The 22,913-nt window shown below is 35.2% G+C and overlaps 2 protein-coding genes and 1 long non-coding RNA gene across 3 annotated transcripts in view; 2 read left to right on the top strand and 1 right to left on the bottom strand.

Moving 5' to 3' along the window:
- Nucleotides 1-14,840, bottom strand: part of LOC107575921 (dedicator of cytokinesis protein 4-like) — a 79,554-nt gene extending 64,714 nt beyond the window's left edge. Inside the window, 1 exon segment of the mRNA XM_016262234.1 lies at nt 14,675-14,840. Coding sequence (XP_016117720.1) covers nt 14,675-14,711 — 37 coding nt within the window. The 5' untranslated portion in view covers nt 14,712-14,840.
- Nucleotides 9,231-12,238, top strand: LOC107574047 (uncharacterized). Its single transcript, XR_001607617.1, has 3 exons — nt 9,231-9,292; nt 11,793-11,883; nt 12,179-12,238. It is a non-coding gene; the product is annotated as an uncharacterized lncRNA (long non-coding RNA).
- A 132-nt stretch (nt 14,841-14,972) lies between the features above and the next one.
- Nucleotides 14,973-22,011, top strand: LOC107576366 (zinc finger protein 277-like). The gene is made up of 12 exons (XM_016262560.1): nt 14,973-15,051; nt 15,838-16,048; nt 16,145-16,233; nt 17,080-17,162; nt 18,746-18,837; nt 19,641-19,751; nt 20,497-20,629; nt 20,723-20,790; nt 20,871-20,967; nt 21,054-21,096; nt 21,188-21,362; nt 21,668-22,011. The coding sequence occupies exons 1-12, from the start codon at nt 15,018-15,020 to the stop codon at nt 21,861-21,863; spliced, it is 1,332 nt and encodes a 443-aa protein (XP_016118046.1). The 5' UTR covers nt 14,973-15,017; the 3' UTR covers nt 21,864-22,011.
- The last annotated feature ends 902 nt before the right edge of the window (nt 22,012-22,913 follow it).

The following is a 22,913-nucleotide window of genomic DNA, read 5'->3' as shown; positions in this document are numbered from 1 at the left end:
ATTTCATTTAAAGGTGCCCCCCCCCCCCCCCAACAATAAAACCCAAAAAAATTGAACTTCACTATGGCTTACAAACAAGTCTTTCACATAGCAACCACCCACAACACCTTAGCATCACATCAACGAGTTTTGTACGCAGAAACAGCAGTCACATTGTCTTCAGAAAATGCACAGTTCACAGAGTCAAATATTAAACTGCAGATGATTTTTATTACTGCTTAAATCTATTTGAACCTCTGCCATCGCCAACGGGAGTGACAAAAGCTCTGTTGTAATAGGACTGGCGAACCCGTCTGAGCTGTGCGCTTGTGCTAAATGCTTTCCCACGGTCCTGCTGTCAGCGCTGTGGACACACACTGCTGCTTGGCAGAGAGACAGGGCAGCCAGAGGCCCGTCTCGTGTAACCCTGACCAGGTGCAAAGAGCCGTCCGCACCCCTAGAACGCTGTGCCTGTGACTCAGTCGCGTGGCTGTGATCTACAGTCACAGAGCAGGAAGGTTCAGTCGGGTTTCTTCTGCAGTAATGCGGCTGCTATTCAAATTTTCAGACATTGAAGCATTTTAGAAAGGTTAAGGTGGCATTAATTGCCGTGGCCACATTTATAGACTGCATAATATTATGCATGCTCAGCTTCTAAATCTCTGTGGATATGAAGAATATCACACATTGCACATTTTTGAGTTGGGTATGTTTGGAAAAAAGGTCGGGATGGACTGGGAAGCAGCTCCTTGTATCACTCCGGTTGATATGATGATACATTTTCTCACACATTTACCCACAGAAATCTGTTTTCCTCAAGTCAGACTTATGGACTAAGAACAATGTTTAACAATTAAAATTCATGTATAAAGCTTTCTAGCTTGTGCATTTATAATACACCTTATAATCAGTCAAATGTAAACATTATCGATGCACAAAATATCGGCACCAAATCGGTTATCGCTGATTTTACAGATCTTTCAATCAAGCAGTATTGTATATTTAATTGTTTATTTACATTTATATTACTTCTGCCATCATCTTATGATCACTTAAAGTAAATATTTAAAAACACTAAAAATTTTAAAACGCTGTTGACTATAATCTCAAAAATATTTAGTTTTTCATACAGTACGTTAATTTTATGATGCCTAAATTCACTTGTAGCGCTTCTATATATTTTTTTTCATTTTAATTTATTTTACTTTGCTATTTTTTATTTATTTAAAATATTTTAATACTGACTACTTATTAATTATCAACCATAACATGAAAATAATCATCATATCAGACCAAATTTTTCATAGCAACATTACAAAAATTGCATAATTTTATTTTTAAGCATATTTTGCATTTTTCTAAATATTTTATTTGCATAAAAATATTAATATCTATATCTATCTATATATATATATACAAAATATGTTTATATATAATGTTTTATATATATATATATATATATATATATAAATATAAAACATTATATATAAACATATTTTGTCCATTTTAAATGTTGCATTTTCTTTGCAAAAACACTACAAATAATTGAGCTTTTTAAATTTATAATAACTGGAAATTATACTAAAATTTAACATATAATAATTTATATTAAATAAATATCTACATATACATATAACATATAATAGTTATATATAAATATTTTTTCTATTTTAATGTTATATTTTCTTTGCAAAAAAAAACCTACTACAAATAATTTACTAGGTTTTTAAATTTACAATAGAAACGGGAAATTATACAACTGAAATGTACCTTGAATGAAAGTTGTAAATTCATTCACACACTTTTGTTAGAATACAATCACATATGATCCAAAACATTACTGAACTTTTTGATGCTTCCACGACTATCATTCTCGCAATTTTGACAAAACCTCATCTATGTTAGTCTGCAAAACACAGAACTGATCCGATTCTGCAAACACTCGCACCTGCAGTCTTCATAGAAAGAACAACTGAAAATTCTACTGATCTGATGCAATACCATAAAAGTTCCCACAAAACACTTATTTTGTGTATTCTGTATTTTTGAAAGCATCATTACTTACTATATTTAACATGTACTAATGTATTCACTGCAAACGGCCTTTATCAGCGTTACCAGAGACAGTAAATGGCTGATGTCAGAGCATTAAACCAGCAGCAGAATCCCCTGTAGACAGTCAGAGCTCACTGATATCTGTCTGTTTGTCAGGGTGATGGATGGGCGTGCTCACTAACTAACCTCTCTTCATATTGCTTTTTGACGCTAGCTGTAATGTTGTATTGAGTCAGCCTCGAGAGAAGACAATACCAGCTGAAGGCAGAGCGCGAACAGACATACTCTTGATACACAGAAATACCAACACAACACTTAAAATGCTAATGGGAGGGATGTTTGTATGGGTACATCTGAGATCAGTCCTGCAGTTATGCTTGTAGTGAGTGAGGCTAGGATTGGACAACTACTGAACACAACGGGTTAAGGATTAGCTGGACAACACGGCACGCTTGCTGCAATTATTCCTGTTTCTCCAATGACGGCCACTCAAACAATCATATGATTGTTTCTTTTGGAACTTCAATTTGAAATTTGAATTTAAAAACAACGATTAAACATATACATATATATGCATATGATTAAATAATAATAAGAATAATAATTAGTAGTAGTAGTAGTAGTAGTAATTTTATTATTATCAATTTGTATTATTATCACCATTTTTATTATTTGTATTATTTAATCTTTAGAATGTATAAATGATGAAATTATTATTGTTGTTTGTTTTTTAATCATTTAAATTCTATTTGTATATACATATATAATTAGTCCACAGCTACAACACTCTTGTTTTAGTATCATACACATACGCTTCTATTAATAATTTGAAATAGATTTTTATTTTTATATTTTGTTTTCATTTTAATTTTAGTTTTAGTAATTTTGTTTTTGGCATTTTTTTATGTTATAAATCTGTATATCTTATATTAATATTTATTCCAGTTTTATTTTTAGTTATTTTAGTACATCGAGTTAAACTACAGTGAAATGAGAAATGCTTCCTTAGCAACTAGCTGAAAAAAATGTTTACTTTATTTCAAGTAGCAAAAATTTATTTTATGGTTTAAGTTTTTGTTTCAGTTTTAGTTAACTGTATAATAACCCTTGTTGGAGCTACATGGCAAAGTACCATTTCTACATAAAATTCAGAAAGATTTTTTAGCTCTACTTCTAAAACATGATGAATAAAAACATGCTTCAAGTGTGTTTTGGTTTTTTTATGTTTTTCTTCAATTTACAAAGGTTCTATAAACTGAATTGTAATATATTTTCTACCGCAACTTTACAATACAATGGTATTTTGTACATGCAACTCAGTTTTTTGTAAATGAATTTTTTTTTTATAAAACTTCATCCATTTGAACAAATTTACCATCAATACAGATGCTGCATTCATTGCATTCGACATGTTTACTCACTGACAAATCATGGATCATGTTTCAATAGGAAATACATCAACAAAATAAAAACAAATCTATGCTTATCAAGCCATTTCATAGGTTTTAACCCTGACATATGAAATAATAATATATATATATATATATATATATATGTATAAAACAGATTATTGAACCTTTAGACGTTATTATTGTATCAAATATGATACTGTAGGCTCTATAGGGTTAAGCTGGAAGCCCAGAATACAGGATGCTGATAAAGCTTTTGGTTCATTTAATCACATCGAGCATTAGGGAGAGACACAAGTTCAATATATTGGCCGAAAATGGCTCAGCCAGTCTCTAAAAACAAACAACTTTAATAAAAATCAAGTACCAGAGGTACACCAGCAGTGCGGTTTTCTCATTTGATGTGTAATCATTCCCACACTCAGCCCTCGTGTGCAGTAATGAGAATATTAGTTTTAATAATACATCTCTTGCATATTTTGCTTTGTTCTGTTCACTCCCAGAGTGCAACATCTTTCTATATTAACACTTTATTTGCATATAAAACAGTGCAGCTCCTATTGTAGCTCGAGAATAACAGAACGCCATCACCGTAAAGACATCTCACTTAAAATAAATACAGGCCATTATGATGCACAAAGAACATTTAGATTAACAATTCAGTTCTGTCAGCAATCTAATATGCAGGATTAGCAGGCAAAAAAAAATAAAAAAATAAGAGAAATACAACAGAAGTCTCTTTAACATCCCAATTGTTTCTAATAAATAAAGACTTTTGAGAGTCTACTGATTTTTCTCCTGAGAGTCAGGGCCTTCTCGACAAAGATTCTTTGATAATAGTAACTGACCCTCATCAAAAGATGTTTCTGACATAAAACATATCTCAACTTCTCCTATCCCAGATTATAAATAAGCCATTTGTATTTCCCCGCACAAAAGTGTAAAATGTGGCTCTGAGGCACTATCAAAACATTGCTGTTTGTTTATGAATCCCGACCACCCTGACATAGCAACAGTGGCTCAACCAATAGCGTGATTTGGGGGGGGGGGGTGGCTTTCTGTTTGTTTGACCAATGACAGGCAGGGTAAGTGTTTCGGAAACCTGTTTGTAAAGAGTCATTATTTCAGTGAAGAAAGGTAAGTGAATAAATCTTTTTACTATCTATCTAGAAACATTAAATATTTCTGCACAGTTTCAAAATGAAATAAGAAAGCATTCTCAGATGATTCTCTGACAACTGAATAGGGCCTCAATGTGTTTGTAGTCTGTGTTCATTAGTGAAGCGTGGCTCTCAGATGGGAATGTCTTATAGCTATTCTCCACAGAGCACAGGACGGCCTGTTATTACCAGAATGCCCAGAGAGAGAGCAACCGAGACAGAGAGAAAGAACTGGATGAGAGCGGAGGAAAACACACAGCAATCTCACTTTGGGGAATTGTTTGTCTTCGGTTGTCACTTTCTCTAATCTTACAGAAGACAGAGAAACTGTACTTGACAGTCTGAGAAAGTCAAGAGCATGTACCACATTTCAGTACCGCGTTATCGCCTTGTGCCATCAATCCGATAAATGCTCTGAGGAGAGAATTATGACTTGACAACTTGATTTCAGCAAAAAATGACACGTTGGCACATTGAGTCATGGTGCTCAAGCAGGAGATGTAGGTTTAAATCCTCCTCTAGTCAATCTAGTCAATATTGGTGCATTCTAGTCAAGTTGGAAAGATCGCATTTACGAGTTGAGTGCACATGAGTGAAATCTGAACTTTCATTAAGTTTCTGAGTTGGGTGTCAGTGAGAAAATATGGTGAAAACAACAGCTACAGCATCTGTACTGATGGTATCCTGATGCACATTCTTTATTCATGATTTTGTAGAAGTAGAGTTTAAAAATCTTGCTGAATTATTGGAAAACGTACATAGTCATTTTGCTCCTACCACAGTTACTTGAACTCATCTGATGCTGTAACTTATTTCCATCTTGTCCACTGGGTCTATGCAAAAATAAATCTGACATAACTCTGAGGTCACATTCTCCATGTCAAGTGAAGTGAAGTGAAGTGACATGTGGCCATACTCAGAATTAGTGCTCTGCATTTACCCATCCAAAGTGCACACACACAGCAGTGAACACACACAAACCGTGAACACACACCCGGAGCAGTGGGCAGCCATTTATGCTGCGGCGCCCGGGGAGCAGTTGGGGGTTCGGTGCCTTGCTCAAGGGCACCTCAGTCGTGGTATTGAAGGAGGGAGAGAGCGCTGTACATTCACTCCCCCCACCTACAATCCCTGCCGGTACGAGACTCGAACCCACTACCTTTGGGTTATGAGTCCGACTCTCTAACCATTAGGCCACGACTTCCCCATACTTGACTTGGATATGTCAAGTATGACCTCACAGGTTTCCAGGAGAAAAACAAACCACATGCAACTTCTCCAACCTGTAGGTGAGAGTAAATTCACCTGACTATCAACATGGTCGCTATGAAAAACAGCCAATGAGCTCTGACAGATGGTAACAAGCACAAAGGCAGCAGTTTGGTGAGCAAGTGGCCTTTTCAAACCCTTCCCACACAGACAGCCATGCTCTACATGCGTTTTGACAGCAATCGACGAGCACAACTGTTCAAGAAACACTGTAAACTACTTGACAGACAGGCTCCAGCGCATTGGGTAAGTTCTCATCTTTGGATATTTCAAAAATCGCATGTTATACGAAATCTACTACTGTAAATAATTGTTGTTGAGGACCAAAAAAAAAAAAACTCAACTCAACTACTGTAAACAAAGAGCAGTTCCATGCTTTTATTAGTAATTGGCCAATACACCATTTTTTTAACAAATATTTCCACATAGTGAGGTAGATATGTGGGGGCGTGTTAGAATGAGCCGTTTTAGGGGGGCGTGGCAGAGTCTTAACTTTGATAAAGAATATCTCTTTGGTTTTGAGACTTTAGTCTTTGCAACTTCAGGGATCTTATCTATGCACAATCATCTTGAAATCGCATCATATGACCCCTTTAATATATTGATTTCAACAGTAATGGATATCAATCCATTGGTATTGGTACCAATCCATTACTCCACAAGTAATCCACGCAACTCCAGTTCATCAGTCAACATCTGAAGAGAAAAGCTGCATGTTCATAAGAAACAAATCCATCATTTAGGCATTTTAACTTTAAACCTTTGCTTCTGGCCAAAATACATGTCCATTATCCATAACGCTTCCTCCAGTGAAAAATTCTCTCACATCAAAATCCACTGATATATTGGTTTAAAACTGTTTTGGACTGTTTTCATTTGTAAACAGTGCTCGATCTGTGCATTTTTCTCTCCTGATTCAGACAAGATTACTTTTTCACTGGAGAAAGCAATATTATGGACAGAGGAATCATTAAGACGTTGAAGTTAAAACACATTAATGACGGATTTGTTTCTTGCAAACACAGCTTTTCGATTTACAAGATATTACTTGATGTACTGGATTCATGTGGATTACTTGTGGATTATTGTAATGTTTTTATCAGCTGCTTGGACTCTCATTCTGACGGCACCCATTCACTAAAAAAGATCCTTTGATGAGCAAGTGATGTAATGCTACATTTCTCCAAATCTGTTCCGATGATGAAACAAACTCATCAATACATCTTGGATGGCCTAAGTTTGAGTACATTTTTTAACAAATTTTCATTTTTGAGTGAATTATTCCTTTACTGTACATGCTAATGTCTCCTATTATTACATTTAGATTAGCATTCTTCTAATGCTCACTTAAAGTCAGGATTTAATGCAAATAGATCAAATCTTTTCCAGACAAGATTTTTTCATCTGTATTGTGACGTACATTTGAGTGAAATAGATTACTGAAGAAGAAAAATTCAGGACGGGGACTTGGTTCTGTTCCGACAGTTGTTGATTGAATGGAGGCAGATCTGAGTGCACGCTTGCAGTCAATTGACCCTTCGCAAGGAGTTTGATTGACAGGCGATCTGACCAATCATAATGCTGAATCTGCCATTTTGTCCAACAAACAAACCAGATTAACATTGGTGGACCTGAACTTGAAAAATGGTGTGTACTGAAGTCTTTCCGTGGTTGAAACAAGATACCTTCTTATGTTCATTTTTATTTTGTGCTATAACTAGTAAAAAGGAAGAGATGATCGGTTCACATGCCTCGTGAACTGAGGCTACAGCGATCTGTCATGACACATTCATTTTTAAATTTATTGACAATATTTTACAAAATGACAAAATTTGAAAGCTGAGACTTTGTTTCATACCAAATATAACCTGCTCTGTCTTGTCTGTTGGCATGTTGTCAGTGTCCTCTTTGCTCCGCGATGTATTTTTCCCTGCGTGAGAACATGATGTGTGGCATGAGAGCGCCGTGGCTTGTCAGACATAACAACAGTAACGAAAGGGGGCGGGACTTTGCGAATGGTCAATTGTAAAAAAAAAAAATTCAGCAGACTAAATGGCTGAAGAAGTCTGGCGCGCATCACCAGAGAGAAGTCTGTCATTTCACTGGAAGATTTTGATCAGGAATTACGAGGTCAAAAGATGGCCTTGTAGTTACAAAAAAAGTTAATTTTTATATATTTTAAATAAAACATATACATAGACAAATCATTCGCAATGTACACAATATGCATTATGCACTATGCATGCATTTACAAAATATAAAGGGTAAATTTTCATTTCATGCTAACTTTGTAGAGATTCCTGTTCCTGGCAAGGCCATAGAAAAATTAATTCAATATTGGCTTCTATCTCATCTTTACTTGTCACACAATTTCTGAAAGCTGACATTCAAGCACCAGAACCACACACCAAATCTGCAAAACCATACACTAATTCTCGGCCTTTGACTCAGCACACAATTCTCTAATGTAACACACAACAATCTAACAGGAATTAATCATATTTGTGATATTTTAAATGCAGTGCTTCATTTTGCAAGAGATGTGAGGCATTTTGCATTTTGTGTGTGCAATTCTTGGATTTGTGTGTAAAGTTTTGGAAAAAAAGGCAAAGTTAAAAAAAAAAAATGTGTGTAAGCAGATGAAAAAAATTGTAGTGAGAGAAACTTAATGTACATAAAAGTACATTCAAGAGAGAGGAAGAGACAGGCAGACAAAGAAAAATAGAAAAGGGAGAAGATGAGAAAGGCAACATATAAAAGACAAGGGAGATGAAGAGAAGTTCAGATACAGAAAAAGGAAAGCAAGAGAAAGTCAGAGAAAAAAGGTAAACATTTTAAAAATGCTAAATCGGCTCGTGGGCGTGATCACATTTGAGATAATGAGTTGAGACTGGAAAACTGGACATCGCATTGGTTTCATACGTATTGCTTTAACAGAGAATATTTATTTTGGACGTGACTTACTTAATTTAAAAGAATATCATAGATATTTCAAGCTTTGGATACATATATTTCTCATGTCTTTGAGGCAAGTATTCGCGGAGATTCAGGTTGTTTTATTTACGTGTTTGTGAAGAGAGATGACAGAGACAGAGACGGCAGAGAACGCACCCTGTTTATTTTCTTTATTTTACAAAAGCACATTGTTTTGTTGTTATTATGACTATACACAAATAAAAGTAGGCCCTTTGCAGCTTCAAACAATACTTTATTCTTATCTGTACAATCAAAACTGACTGAGTATTTTTAGTTCTTTTTGCGGTTATAAAGAAAATACGAGACAGACCGCACCAGTGCGGGCTTCGACCCCAGGTGGTTAAACAGTTCAAATGTTGTGCTGTTTTTTTCTTCTTCTTTCAGACAGAACTCCAGATGACTAGACATCATTGCTATGTGAAGACTGCTGAAGAGAAATTCCAAGTAAAGCTGGGCTCACACTGTGCGATTTTTTTAAAAGTCCTTTAGGATTGTACTTGTCAGGCTGTACGAACATGATGATCATGTCACACTGTGGGATCTCAGTTGTCATTAATGTCAGACTGTACGACAGTCAAGACGCGTTAAAAATGGGTGCGCGCAAGAAAACTTGACCGGAGTTTACCTTATCAACTCATACACGTTCAGTGACTGCGAGCTGCATTGCACGCGGTGCTGTAATGTTGGCTATCATTTAAAATATATGAATGGCGACAATACCAGCGTATTTATGCAGAATAGTGCAAGCAGCACTACACACCCACATAAAAACTGCAGCGCAACCGGTGTTTATCATAGCAAAGGCAACGAATCATATGAATTTGTGAGCAGAGGACAAGAGCGCCGAAGTTTATGCGGTTAGAAGAAATCTCTAGCATTAATTCTGATCATGGCTTGTCTTGAAAACAAAAAAAGATAGTTTGACGTTCGTCGTAGGAGCGGTCACACTGCAGGACTGTGCGCCAAATCTTCTGACACTGCCAGAAGTTCGTCGGAGGTCAAATTTGATCGCAACGGTCATTAATCGGCTGTCGGTGAACATGTCAAACTAACGATCAAAGACTACAGATTTTAGCCTAGGATTATAGGAATCTTTTAGGATTTTCAAAATTTGTCTCAGACGACCAAATCGTGGCCAAAATCGCACAGTGTGAGCCGGGCTTAAGTCTTTCTTAGATAAATAAGGATTGACAAAAGGGAGGAACAAAAGATGTAGAGGGCCCCATGTCTGTGTTTGCCTTGGGCCCTAGACGGAATCTTAACAGTAACTGATTTGAAATGTTCTACATAGATAGCAACTCCTCACACAAATATTTCAATAAAGTTTTATATTACCAAGAAAACAGCATGCTACTCTACATGCAGCTAAATAACACACACATACACACACATACTCTGGTGAAATAGTCACAGTTTAAAATTAGGCTTAACTATTTTAACAATAACAGCATTCATTATTGTTAAACATATAGAAGACTCAATTCGCAAGTCGCAACTGATTCCAATAGAGTTTGACATTAGCAGGTTGCTATAATAACAAGGTGTTAAAGTTGCTATTTTAAAGACATTTTTTTAAATCTCTAAAATGTATTTCCAAAATGCATGTTAATAAACGACTTATCCATGCACGTTTAATTTTTGACCTTATAACTTTTTAATTCAAACACAAAATCATGACACATTTCTAGTGAAAATGAAAGACTTCTCTCTAATGATGACATATCCAGGATTTCTCCAAGCGTTTCACATTCATAAACCCACCCCTTTCTTACTATTGACTGCAAGCTCACATTCAGATCTGCCGCCATCCAATCAGCAATTGATGAATAGAATCCTTTTTAGAATCCTTTTTCTTCAATAATCTGTTTCACTCATAGCAAGAGTATACAAGACTCGATTTTACAATTGATGCAAATATTTGTTAAAATAGCAACTTCAAAATTTGACAGATGAGTTTGACTATTAGCATGTTGCTAAGAGTAGGGACACACCAAGCTGATGCCAAAGAACTAGCACTGAGGAAAGCAGACTGTGGCGCCGCCTCGCGTTGCCTTGCATTGCCTTGACAGTTGATGGCATCCAACTAGAGCCAACGGTGTGGAACACACAGAAAAAAACTAAAGCTGACCGATGCATTTGGTGTGTCCTGCGCTTTAGATAACAGTGTGATAAATACACACAATGTTTGTGCAATATGAATTATACTGTTAACTTTTGTGATCATTTTTGGTATTGACTACAAATTATTTACATCAACATTTCTTTCAACTTCTGGTTGAATTTTTCCTTAGTCTGCTGCAATCCATTCTGGGATGGCTGTCTGTGAAGGACACATGCAGTGCTGCCTTATGATTCGGCCAAAATTAGGTATCTTAGATGGCCGCATAATGTTGCTGCCAACCTTTTGAACAGCTTTTACATCCCACAATGCCTTAAAATGATTGCTACGTTTGGGAACAGAGCTTATATGTGTGCACTGAAAGTCTCATTTCATTCCCACCAACGTCTCACAGATCTAGCAGCTGACTAGGCCTCTTCTAACTTTATCTGTCACTCTTATCTCTTTCTCGGAGTGGCAGCGTGCCTGTTGACCAGGGCACAGTAGGCGCCCAGTCAGCATGTGACAAAAGCAAGAGCCTCATTTGTATGCCGAATGCGCTGCCATCATAAATCTGAGCTGAGAAGCACGGGAACGGGATGCGCCAATCCCGGACTACATCGCTAAATAGTTTGACCAAGATCAGTTTTTGGGTGGATGTTTCAATTACGCTAAATTATTCAACCATTGGAAAAGATGTGACACCGTGCTGATGTGCAGGAACAAGAAGTAACAAGAAAAGTATTACGTGCTGCTGACATTAGCTTTCACTTTACTTATTAAATGTTCTGAACATTATGGTGTAATTATAAACCAAGATGGACTTGTCAAGCTGTCTGTTCCCAGCTGTTGCCTGCAGAGTCCACATGGTGGTTTTCATCACGAGCCGATCAACATCCAAATTCAGCAGGGATGCAGAGATGACATTCAGGATTATGTGATTTCAAGTTTAAAAGGAACATTCACCCAAAAATGAAAATTCTCATAAAAATTTTTCAACTATTTTTATCTATACAATGAAAGTCATTGGTGTCCAAAACAACAGTGGACTTCATTGACTTTCAAAACATCTTGTTTTTGTTAAAAAGTTTTTAAGAAGAAAATGTTTAAAAGAAAGTCATACAGGTTTGGAATGACATGAGCGTGACTAAATGATGAAAGAATTTATATTTTGGGTTAACTATTCCTTTAAACTGACATTTATTTCTCACGCAACACTATTTGAATAATAGGAGCTGATGTGGAGAAATCTACAGATGACTCACCAATGGATCCTCTGCAGTGAATGGGTGCCGTCAGAATGAGCTGACAAAAACATCACAATAATCTACAAGTTAACCACAAGAATCCAGTCCATCAATTAACGTCTTGTAAAGTGTGAAACTGTGTGTTTGTAATAAACAAATCCATTATTAAGGTGTTTTAACCAAAAAAATCCATAATCCATAATAACGCTTCCTTCAGAGAAAAAGTCCATCCCCTGTTCTCCTCTCGCATCAAAATCCACCAATATATCTGTTTAGAGCTGTTTTGGACTGTTTTTGGTTGTAAACAGTGCTTGATCTGGGCACATTTCTCCCCTGATTCAGACAAGATGACTTCTTCACTGGAGAAAGCAATATTATGGATAGAGGACTCATATTTCAGCTGGATGTGACAGTTTGAAGTTAAAACGTCTTATGATGGATTTGTTTCTTACAAACATGCAGCTTTTCACCAGATGTTAATTGATGGACTGGAGTCGTTTGGATTACTTGTGGATTATTGTGATGTTTTAATCAGCTGTTTGGACTCTCATTCTGATGGCACCCATTCACTGCAGAGGATCCATTGGTGAGCAAGTGACAAACAAACTCATCTATATCTTGCATGGCCTAAGGGTGAGTAAATTTTCAGCTAATTTTCATATTTAGATTGACTTATTCATTTAATTCAGAAAACTTGGGATACTGCACACAAATCATATGGACTATATAAATGATACTTTTATTGCACTTTTGGGTCCTTTTTAAGCTTAAACACTACCCATTTACTGTAGATGCAGTGACAAAAAAGACCTTAAAATATTCTTCCTTTGAAGAAAAAAAAAAAAACAAGTCATACGCCTGAGTAAATAATTACAAAATGTTCAGCGATCTTCTCTAGTCCCATTAATTGCCCCATTTCCTTCCATCAACTTTGGTTAAAGAGGAAAAGCCAGGTGTGAGAAGATGATCATCAGACACATTCTTGTTTGAAATGCCATTGCATTTAATGATACATTAACTGTAAATAGCAGATGGTTCATTAAGCTGAATTTGCAACCAAAAGGGCTGAGAGGCCAAGATTATGGTGCGCGCCTGTGTGTAAATGTGTATGCATGCATTTATGTGTGTCTGTGTGCCATCCTGGCTGGACTCCATCCATATTTCATGACTGATAAAGGTTTCGGTAGCGGTGTACACTTTCCAAAGAGTAGAACTGTAATATGCAGCCATTTTGCCATATTCCACTGCAATATACTCCAGATGTGTCTTGTGGCTAATGCAAAAAAAGAAAATCATTTTTTGTGATTTTCCATAATATCACTCTGCAATTTAAGCACAGAAAACAGAGGCTATGTTTCTTGTCCCACCTTCCCTGCCCCCTTGAACTTTTCTTCTGTGCTCTGACCTTCTCTCCTTCTAAGTGAAGAAATGACCAAATGTCATCCTGTTTATTTGAGTAAGGTTGTAGTGAAGGAGATCACAGGAGACCTGAAGCCCATGTGAACTCCACTGTACTGCTGGACTCCTCACTCCGTCCATCTCTACCCGTCAGCCAATGAGAGATGAGCAGATTCCAGACTGTTCATCTGCCAAAAATCATCCTTCAAACTTTCAGCTGCTGTCACAACAAACTTACAAAAAAATACATCAAAAGTAGCGGAAAAAAAGCAAATAAAAATAACATCACTGAGGTTATCATTTGACACAACTTGCCCTGAAAATTTGATGGCAGTTAATACAAGCACTATTTTAAATTATTTAGTGCAAATGTATTATTTATTATTTATTTATTAATATTCATTTATCAATATGTACAAAAAGGGTCTGTGTGTGTGTGTGTGTGTGTGTGTAAAGAAAAAAGACAGACAGAGAGGTAGATAGATAGACAGATAGATAGATTGATTGATTAATAGATAGATATACAAATAAATATGTAAAAATGTAAACATTTAAATATGTAAACAAAAACGTAAATATATAAATAAATAAATACCAATTGAACCTAAGTTGAATACGTAATTGGTTGCTGTAGATGTAATAATAGATAGTATAGACAATGAATATGCTATTTCTCAAATAAAACAGTATTGTTTCGGTTTTAGACGTAAAAGCATTTGTTCAGTAAATGAATTACAGCGTCTGTATGAAGGAACACAAAAGATCAGCCTTTACTGCGGCTATTTCTTCTTATTGCTGCATATAAATGCTATTCAAGATGACCATTCAAATTAATGAAGGAAAACAACATAAATAATTCCAGTCGAGAAAATATATATATATATATATATATATATATTTATTTATTTTAATTTTTTTATTCATTATTCTGTCAATTGCCTTCAAGGCTTTAAATCAGCGGGAAATTATATTACATTTTATCTGCCATCAGATTGTAGATGTCACGGCTCATTATCGCACCTGCAGCGATCCAACTTGCGTTTTATTAACGATGCGGCAATATAATGTAAATATATTACTTACCAACGCCATATTTTTCGAGTTCAGTCGGTATCCACATTTTTTCCGCGTCAAGTAAAAGAAACTGTGCTATAAAACAGGGCAATTACGGCGGATACTATCCATATTGTTGTTAAACAGGGTAGCACTGTATTGTTCTGAGGGTAGAGCCACAGCAGCATCCCACATACACCACACTTCTCAGCCCTGAAGAAAAACACCGTTGCCTCATGGGAGATGTAGGAAATGAATGAGAAAAATTGGATGGAGAACTACAACACCCATTAACCGCATACACAGCGGTGATTTAACTCTGATTGGTCAATGCGTCATTCACCAGGTCACGTGATTTGGGGGGAAAAAAACCATGGCCGCTCTGATGCACAACACTAATTTGACAGGTTGGTTAACCAAATTATTAATATTGGCTGGTATGTTAACAAAATATTGCTTTATTTCCGTTTACATGAAATGCGTGAACTATGGCAACTAGCTATTGCAACGTTAAAGCTACTGCTAATTATAACAGCTCGTCTGCACTGTAATGCAAGTTTGTCATCTACTTTTCATGGCATATGTAACACATAATGCGGGTTTTTTCCCCTTTTTGGATAAGGACAGTGAAACCTGTATGTCTCCCTGCCCTGCAAAGCTGTTTTTTAGCTGGTCTAACTGGTCTTCCAGTTGGAAAGCAGCCAAAAGCACATTAAAACCAGGAACAGACTAGCCTAACAAGGCCAGCTAAAACCAGCAGAACTTATTAGACTAGTTTAAGCTGTTTTTATCAGCAAGGCGTGGGTGGTTAAAGTGCAAAGTTTGTTGATATGGATCTTCTAATAGATGATCAGCGACCCAATAATTTGTCACTGCAAAAGCTCATTTTGAAGAGACAAAACAACTCATAAAGTGCACTTACTGTAGGAGCACAAATGTTTTTAGAGGATAACCTGCTGTCTTGAGTCACACGGTCATTTTGTGTGAATCAGCTGCTTGTTTGTGTGAATGTTGCAAGGACATCTTGCAAGGTCGTGGGATGTACGAGACAAGGGTTTCTCACTAGCTGGAGTGCTTCAGAATGAATTAATGACCCAGAATGGATATAATGTCTTAAGTCATATAAAACACAAAGATATCTGTGCATCATATTTTAATAAATGTGTGAACACTGTGTTTTCTCTCAATGTTAGCTAAGCAGGATTGCATACTAGAGCCACTTTGTTTCCCCGAGCACCTGTGTGGTAGCGCTCCTCTCGCCTCCTCCAGCGATGGCCGTCCTGTGACCTGTTCGCTCTGTTCAGACTCTTTTCCAGCCTCCGAAAAAGACCAACTTCTCAAGCATATGGTGTTGTATCACAAACTGGTTATCGCTGATGTCAAACTCATCGCAGACTTTCCACGGTGAGAATTAACAAGATTTGTAAGATTTGAGAGATATTCATCAGGAACAATACAAATAACACAAAATAATGAAAAATTATAATTGTCTTGTTGCAGGTACATGTTGTACTGGAAGAAACGGTTTACAGAACAGCCTATCACAGACTTCTGCAGTGTTATCAAGACCAACTCTGAAGGTCCTGTAGGTAAGACACATATGAGCTCTTGCATTTGCATTTTATAATGTTAGTCAATTGCCATAGAATTGACAGTAAACTAATTTAAAAGTATTTAAAGGCAAATCCCATGTTTTTTGTTGTAAACTATTATCTGACATTAAACACACCCCTTAAAACTTTTGTTCTGTCCCACTGTAGTCAACATTTAAAATGTTACAATGTAAAAATCACACGGCAGAATTTGTACATAATCCAATCATTACACAGTGGTAAGAGAATGTGTAATTATTAACTAATTTTAATGAGCAAAATAAAGATTTTGTACATCGATTTTCCACTTTTCAAAATTTTTAAATTGCGTATTGTTGATAATATACCAATGTAGGTGTTTTTATAGGTACAGTGTCACAATTCAAGGTTGTTAATGTTAACTAAATTTAAAAATTTCATTAATTGAAAAGAAGCTGAAATTAAAATAAAAGATCACATTAGATGAAAAACAGAAACTTAAGAAAACGTCATTTGAAAATGTGTAATTTTGCCTGTGCAGCTAACTGAAATGAAATAAGTTAAAGTTGCAACTTGCAACACTAAAATTAATAAAACTATAACGAAAATAAAAAATAAATAGAAATCACTAAATAGAAAAAAAAAAAGAATTATTACTAATAAAAATGAAACTAATGACTAATACTAAATAAAAGCTAATTCAAAATATCAATAAATACTATAATAGCATATAAATAATACTGGTCTGGGGAATACCACTTTAACTTCTCTGATTTAAATGTGAAGTCTAAATCTATGAAGGCCTGTTTAGATGGTGACCTTTTTAGACTCTAAGTACTAAAAAGCTGCTTTGTGTTGTTTTAGAACAACAAGAGCACTACTTCCTATTGTGTGATGCTCTGCCAGAGGACAGGATCCTTAGGGAGCAGCTACAACAGAGACGACTGGTGAGTGTCACTAAAACGACAGGTTAGGAGTGCTGCTCTGGGATCAGCTCCCATCCTGTGTAACATTAGGTTATGAGTATTCAAAACTGATCCAAGAGCAGCAAAAACTACTATTAAATTTATATGCAGGAAACCTGGAATATGAGTAAAGCCCTGTTCACACCAAGAACGATAACTTTAAAGATAACAATATTAGCGTCCACACCAGCGAACGATATTGTCTGTTTATTCTAAGCGCACGCTCGTCTGCCGCTTTAAATTCTCGAGCTCGTTACAGCAGGATGGATTCTGATTGGCTGTCAATTTTTTTTTTAATCGTTCATCAGCTGGAGAAAAATCGTTTTGAAAGTGATTCCAACGATATCGTTTCTCTTTGCCTTTATCGTTATACTTGTGGTGTGGACTCTGCTATTCTTTAGTATTGAGAACGATTTTTAGAACTATATCTTTATCGTTATCTTTATAGTTATCGTCCTTGGTGTGAACGGGTCTTAACACCATCATAAGAGAAGACTTTGAGTATTTTCTCTTTTCAAACAGTGTTTTCGTTTTTAAATTAAAATTGTAAATTAAAAAAAAGAATATTTAAAAAAATAAAAAAGGAATATTTTGGTTTTTATTATTATTATTATTATTGTAAAACAAGGACTTTTTGAACCCTGAACTAAAGATTATTGGATTGTGAAAATTTTATTTAAAAATATTGATGTAATGATAGTAGTATGTATTTTCATATATAATGAAAATGGTTTTGAACAGATATTTTGGTTATAATAATATTATATAATAATAATATTATATTAATAATTATTATTTCATGATTAATCTCTTTTTTTCTACCAATCGTATTATGTCAGATAGGAAATGTAATTTTATAGATTGAAAATGTTATTGAGAGTTAAAAGATTATTGAAGCAAACCTTTTTGTTTTGAATAATATGAACTTATATATCACTTTGAATATTTAAGTATAAATTGCTGTGTAACTGTTAAAAAAAAAAAAAAAAAAAAACATTTGTGTTGCCAGAAATTCCACAATGGTTACTTACCTGGAGGTACTGACAAAACAATTAACACAGTGTTCAATGAGACCCCCAAACCCCACTCCCCCCCACCCAGATTGTTTTTGCAGAGATATTATGAGTCAACATTATCATCTCACACACATTTTATCACAGGCAAAAATCTGCGATTGTGGTTGCTAGGCAACCAGCGTTCTCAGCACCTCTGCAGTGGGCTCTGCAGTGTGGCGACCAGCTGTTTAACAGTGCAGCTGTGACCTTTTTCAATCATTCAGTGACACGCTGCACGTTGATGAAACTCGAGCTGAGAGGATTAGCACTATTTATTAAACACAAATCATTTGCAGATTGCGTCTGGGATAATTATGGATGATTATGGCAATCGAACAGCAGGTTTTCAGAAACGCAGAATGATAAAAACACGCCACACTGAGATTCATACCCATTATAAATATTGTTTATAGACTCACGACAATTATGTAACCACATTTATAATGTGTACTATAGTAATGTCTTGCGGTGCTAGATAAGTCTGTAATGAAGTTTGATATGTTTCGATAGGAGGGAGTTCTGGATCAGCAGCAAAAAGAGAGGGACGATACAACGTTTCATCGCGCATGTATGTTCTGCAATGAGGAGTTTACTGGAAACAGGTGACCAACAACTGTCATGTGCATCAAAAGCTCATTTCTGATGGATTTCTAATTCTAGAATCAGAACATTTAGTTTCAAATCATATGCTGATGTGAAATTGTTCACATTTGAGTTTTGACATCTTGTACATGAGCTCTACCACAGACCCAATCTCTCAATTATTTATTATTTAAAATTTATAATAGTAATTATTTATATATTATTTGTTATATAAAATGTAATTTATTATGTAGTATTTCATATTATGTATAGTATTTAATATGATATTATATATAATACAATATTTTTACAGTATTAAATAAAATTTTACATTTTTAAAAAGGTTTATTCATTTTAATTTTGTATGTATCTCAGAGAAATTCACTCAAATATAATGTCCACTACAGAGGCAAAAACTCCATAGCTGGGTCTCAGGAGGATATATAATACATTTCATATTATTTACTAATTTATAATAAATTTGACGTGGAACATCTGGAAGGCCATGCAGCTCAATTTGTTTAGGGTATCGATTTCAAAATCTAAATCATACCAAGGTGAAGACTTTACTCATGAATATTAATTAGCTCATTTGACTGAAGGCCTAGGCAGAATACCTTGTAGTGTCAGAGTAAGCTCATTCATATTCATGAATACAGTTTTCACTGTATAGTGACATCACAAGCCAATCATCTTCGGCCCTCCACTCTGTCGCTTATATAGATAGGAATCACTATTTTTGCTTTTTTGTTATTTTAATTTTTTTATTTGTATATTTATTTTAAGTGCTGCATTTCATTTGTGCACTGTGGTTTCACTGCAGGTCTTCACTGCTGAATCACATGGCTAAAGAACACTCTTTCAGCATCGGCCTGCCTGACAACATCGTCTACTGCAACGAGTTCCTCGACACTCTGGAGTGCAAACTGGAGAAGTGAGTGTTTAGGATTTTGCTTATCTATCTATCTATCTATCTATTAAATAATAAATTAAATATGTACTATTATATAATACATTTCGCAATACTACACACGTATGCAATAGATAGATAGATAGATTTTTTTATTATTACTTTAAGGAGAAGTGAGTGTTTAGGATTTTGCTTATCTATCTATCTATCTATCTATCTATCTATTAAATAATAAATTAAATATGTACTATTATATAATACATTTCGCAATACTACACACGTATGCAATAGATAGATAGATAGATTTTTTTATTATTACTTTTTAAAAAATATTTTATTAATCATCAAACCTACAAATTGAAAAAATAAAAAATGGAGATGGAGAAGGTATGAACGCCCCCTTTTGGAGCTTGCGGTCATTGCATTAATCCCAAATCACCAAAAAAGGTTAGTTTTTGGGTTAGTGACAAATAAATAGAAGATGCAAAAATAAAACATCATGAAGGCATAATGAAAGTTATTTTACACTGTGTATTTTTGAAGTATTATGTATTTTTGTTGTAGTAAATATGTAATTGTACAGTATGTTACATTGGGTTTTTTTTATCAATTATTGAATCCACTAACTGAAAATGTACTTTTATTTGTTTGTTTGTTTGTTTGTTTATTCATTCATTCGTTCCATTTTCCCACATAATATTTTTGCACTTTCAAACATAATGTTTTTAATGACTAATACTCTTATTATTATATTCTTATTTTTATATAGCATGCAGTGTCTGTACTGTGAGAAAACATTCAGGGACAAAACCACCTTGAAAGATCACATGAGAAAAAAGCAGCATCGACGAATAAACGCCAGAAACCACGAATACGATCGCTTCTATGTCATCAATTACCTGGTACGACCGCGTGTTGGTTTGTGCGAGTCTCATCTGAATAAATAAAAACAATATTCCCCCAGTTTACACTGCTGTGCTGTTGTAATGTTGCAGGAGTTGGGGAAGACATGGGAGGAGGTGCAGTCTGAAGATGACAGGGAGCTCTTTGAAGATGAAGATGAGTAAGGCCTTCAGCTTTTTACTCTAAAGATCACATTTTCAGTTTTTTTTTCTCCTTTCTGATATTCTGCACTCTCTGCAGTGATTGGTCGGATTGGCAGGCTCATCCTGTGTATGCCGTGTGTCTGTTTTGTGAGCAGCAAGCAGAAACAATGGAGAAAATGTACACACACATGGAGGTATATGATGTTGCTTAGGGAAAAAATTATATTTTAATATTTTCTATGCATTTTTTACATTAGTTTCAATGATTTTGTTCCTCCAGGAAACTCATGAATTTGACCTGCACAAATTAAAAACAGACTTAAGTGAGTATAATTGCAGAAATGTTGCCTTGTTTTTGAGAAGAACTCTTGACCACACAGAGGGTCTTTAATGTAATTTGTGTCGTTTGTCCAGGCCTCAAGTTTTACCAGCAAGTGAAACTAGTGAATTACATCCGGCGTGAGCTTCACCAGTGCCGATGCTACTGCTGTCAGGAGAAGTTTGAAACCAAAGAGGAACTAGTGCAACACCTGGTTAACACAGGTCATGGGATGCAGCTGCCTGAGATCTCGCACTGGGACCAACCGCAGTAAGTATGACATTTTCACATCACTTTTTTTCAGTCGAGTTTTCATCTGGACAATTAAAAAACGAATTCTATTATTTATTTTATTTGATTATGTATTTGTATTTTTATATTATTTATTTTATTAACATTGTTAAATATTAGACTCAATAAAGACAATTATTGAGAATATAGAATTGAAATGAGACATTATTTCAAATCTGTAATTGAAAAACTAAATAGTTTTACATATTATATAGGCTTTGGACATCAGAATGAGCACTGACTCTTATACTGTAAACAAAAAAAAATATGTGCTGTTTTTCCAGATATTACTTTCCTACGTATGAGAACGACGCTCTTCTTACAGCTCTGTCGGACAGCGAGAGCGAATCTGAGGGTCCAAATCCCAGCTCTGAAGTTCCTGTTATTGCTGAAGACATTTCGAACCTCAAGGTTATAAAACAGACCAGTGTGCTTAATAAACTGCTCAAAGACAGAGCAGCTGTCAAAGACTCCAACTGAAGATGAGGGACACCCAGAGAATTATGTTCCTATTGCTTTCAGTTTTGAGATTAATGATGTGACTATTCATTTCTATTCATATGGGTTTACGAGAAAGCTGTCAAATAAACTTTATTTAAATATGCCATCAGCTGATTAATGGAAATGCCTAATTGAAAGGATTTGACTGAAAATAACCTTTTGGTTGGGAAATTTGGCTCATACCTGACAGGGCAGTTTAGTACTGTACTAGCACTGTAAATATTAACATTTGTTTTAATAAAGATATTGTCAGAACAGTCTACACACAACACGTTCCCACTATAAGCAAACTGTCATATCAATACACTACACAGGTTACACTATTAACACTAATAAAATGAACAATTATTAGGAATAGCCTAAAGAAATGTAAAAACAAGGTAGAGAATGGGAAAATTCAATCAAAATATAGTGCAAGTATAATCTCTGTATTTTAGTAGTTGTAAAATACTGATTTATATATTGGCATATAGTTTGATATACTTTTTCACAATACTATATATAATAGTAAGTATAGTAATATGTCTTAACAGAAGTGTATTCATTTTTATTGTGTGGTCACATTAGCGAATTCACACTGAAAATTTTTCAGGGAAAGAAGGTTAATTGTCAATAGTGAAGTATGAAGCTCACACAAAAGTCACTCAATCCAAGCAGTTTTCGGTTAGTCAACGTGACGCGAATCAGTGTAAACAACTTTACGAAGGGAAATCTTTCGTCCTTCACAAATTCACAATCATATGGAAGCCTGGAAGGAAAGATTTTTTTTCTGGCAATTTCAAGTTTATATCTCACAATTCTTTTTTTTTTATCTTCTAACAAGTATGAGTTGTCTCACAATTGTGAGATATAAACGCTCAATTGCATGAAAAAAGTGAATTGTGAGATAAAAAGTCACAATGACTTTTTTTTGTACTGGAAACGGGCTTCCATACAATCGCGTGAATTCCCATTGAAACAACTGGATTTCACCTGGGAAAATTCTCAGAATGGTAAATCTGACTGTGTCTTTAGTTTCTGTCATTTATT

Source organism: Sinocyclocheilus grahami, unplaced genomic scaffold (genome assembly GCF_001515645.1).
Source record: "Sinocyclocheilus grahami isolate Dianchi unplaced genomic scaffold, SAMN03320097.WGS_v1.1 scaffold31.1, whole genome shotgun sequence".
NCBI classification, from domain to species: Eukaryota; Metazoa; Chordata; class Actinopteri; order Cypriniformes; family Cyprinidae; genus Sinocyclocheilus; species Sinocyclocheilus grahami.
Note: the sequence above shows the minus strand (reverse complement) of the source record. Positions and strands in the feature narration are given on the sequence as shown.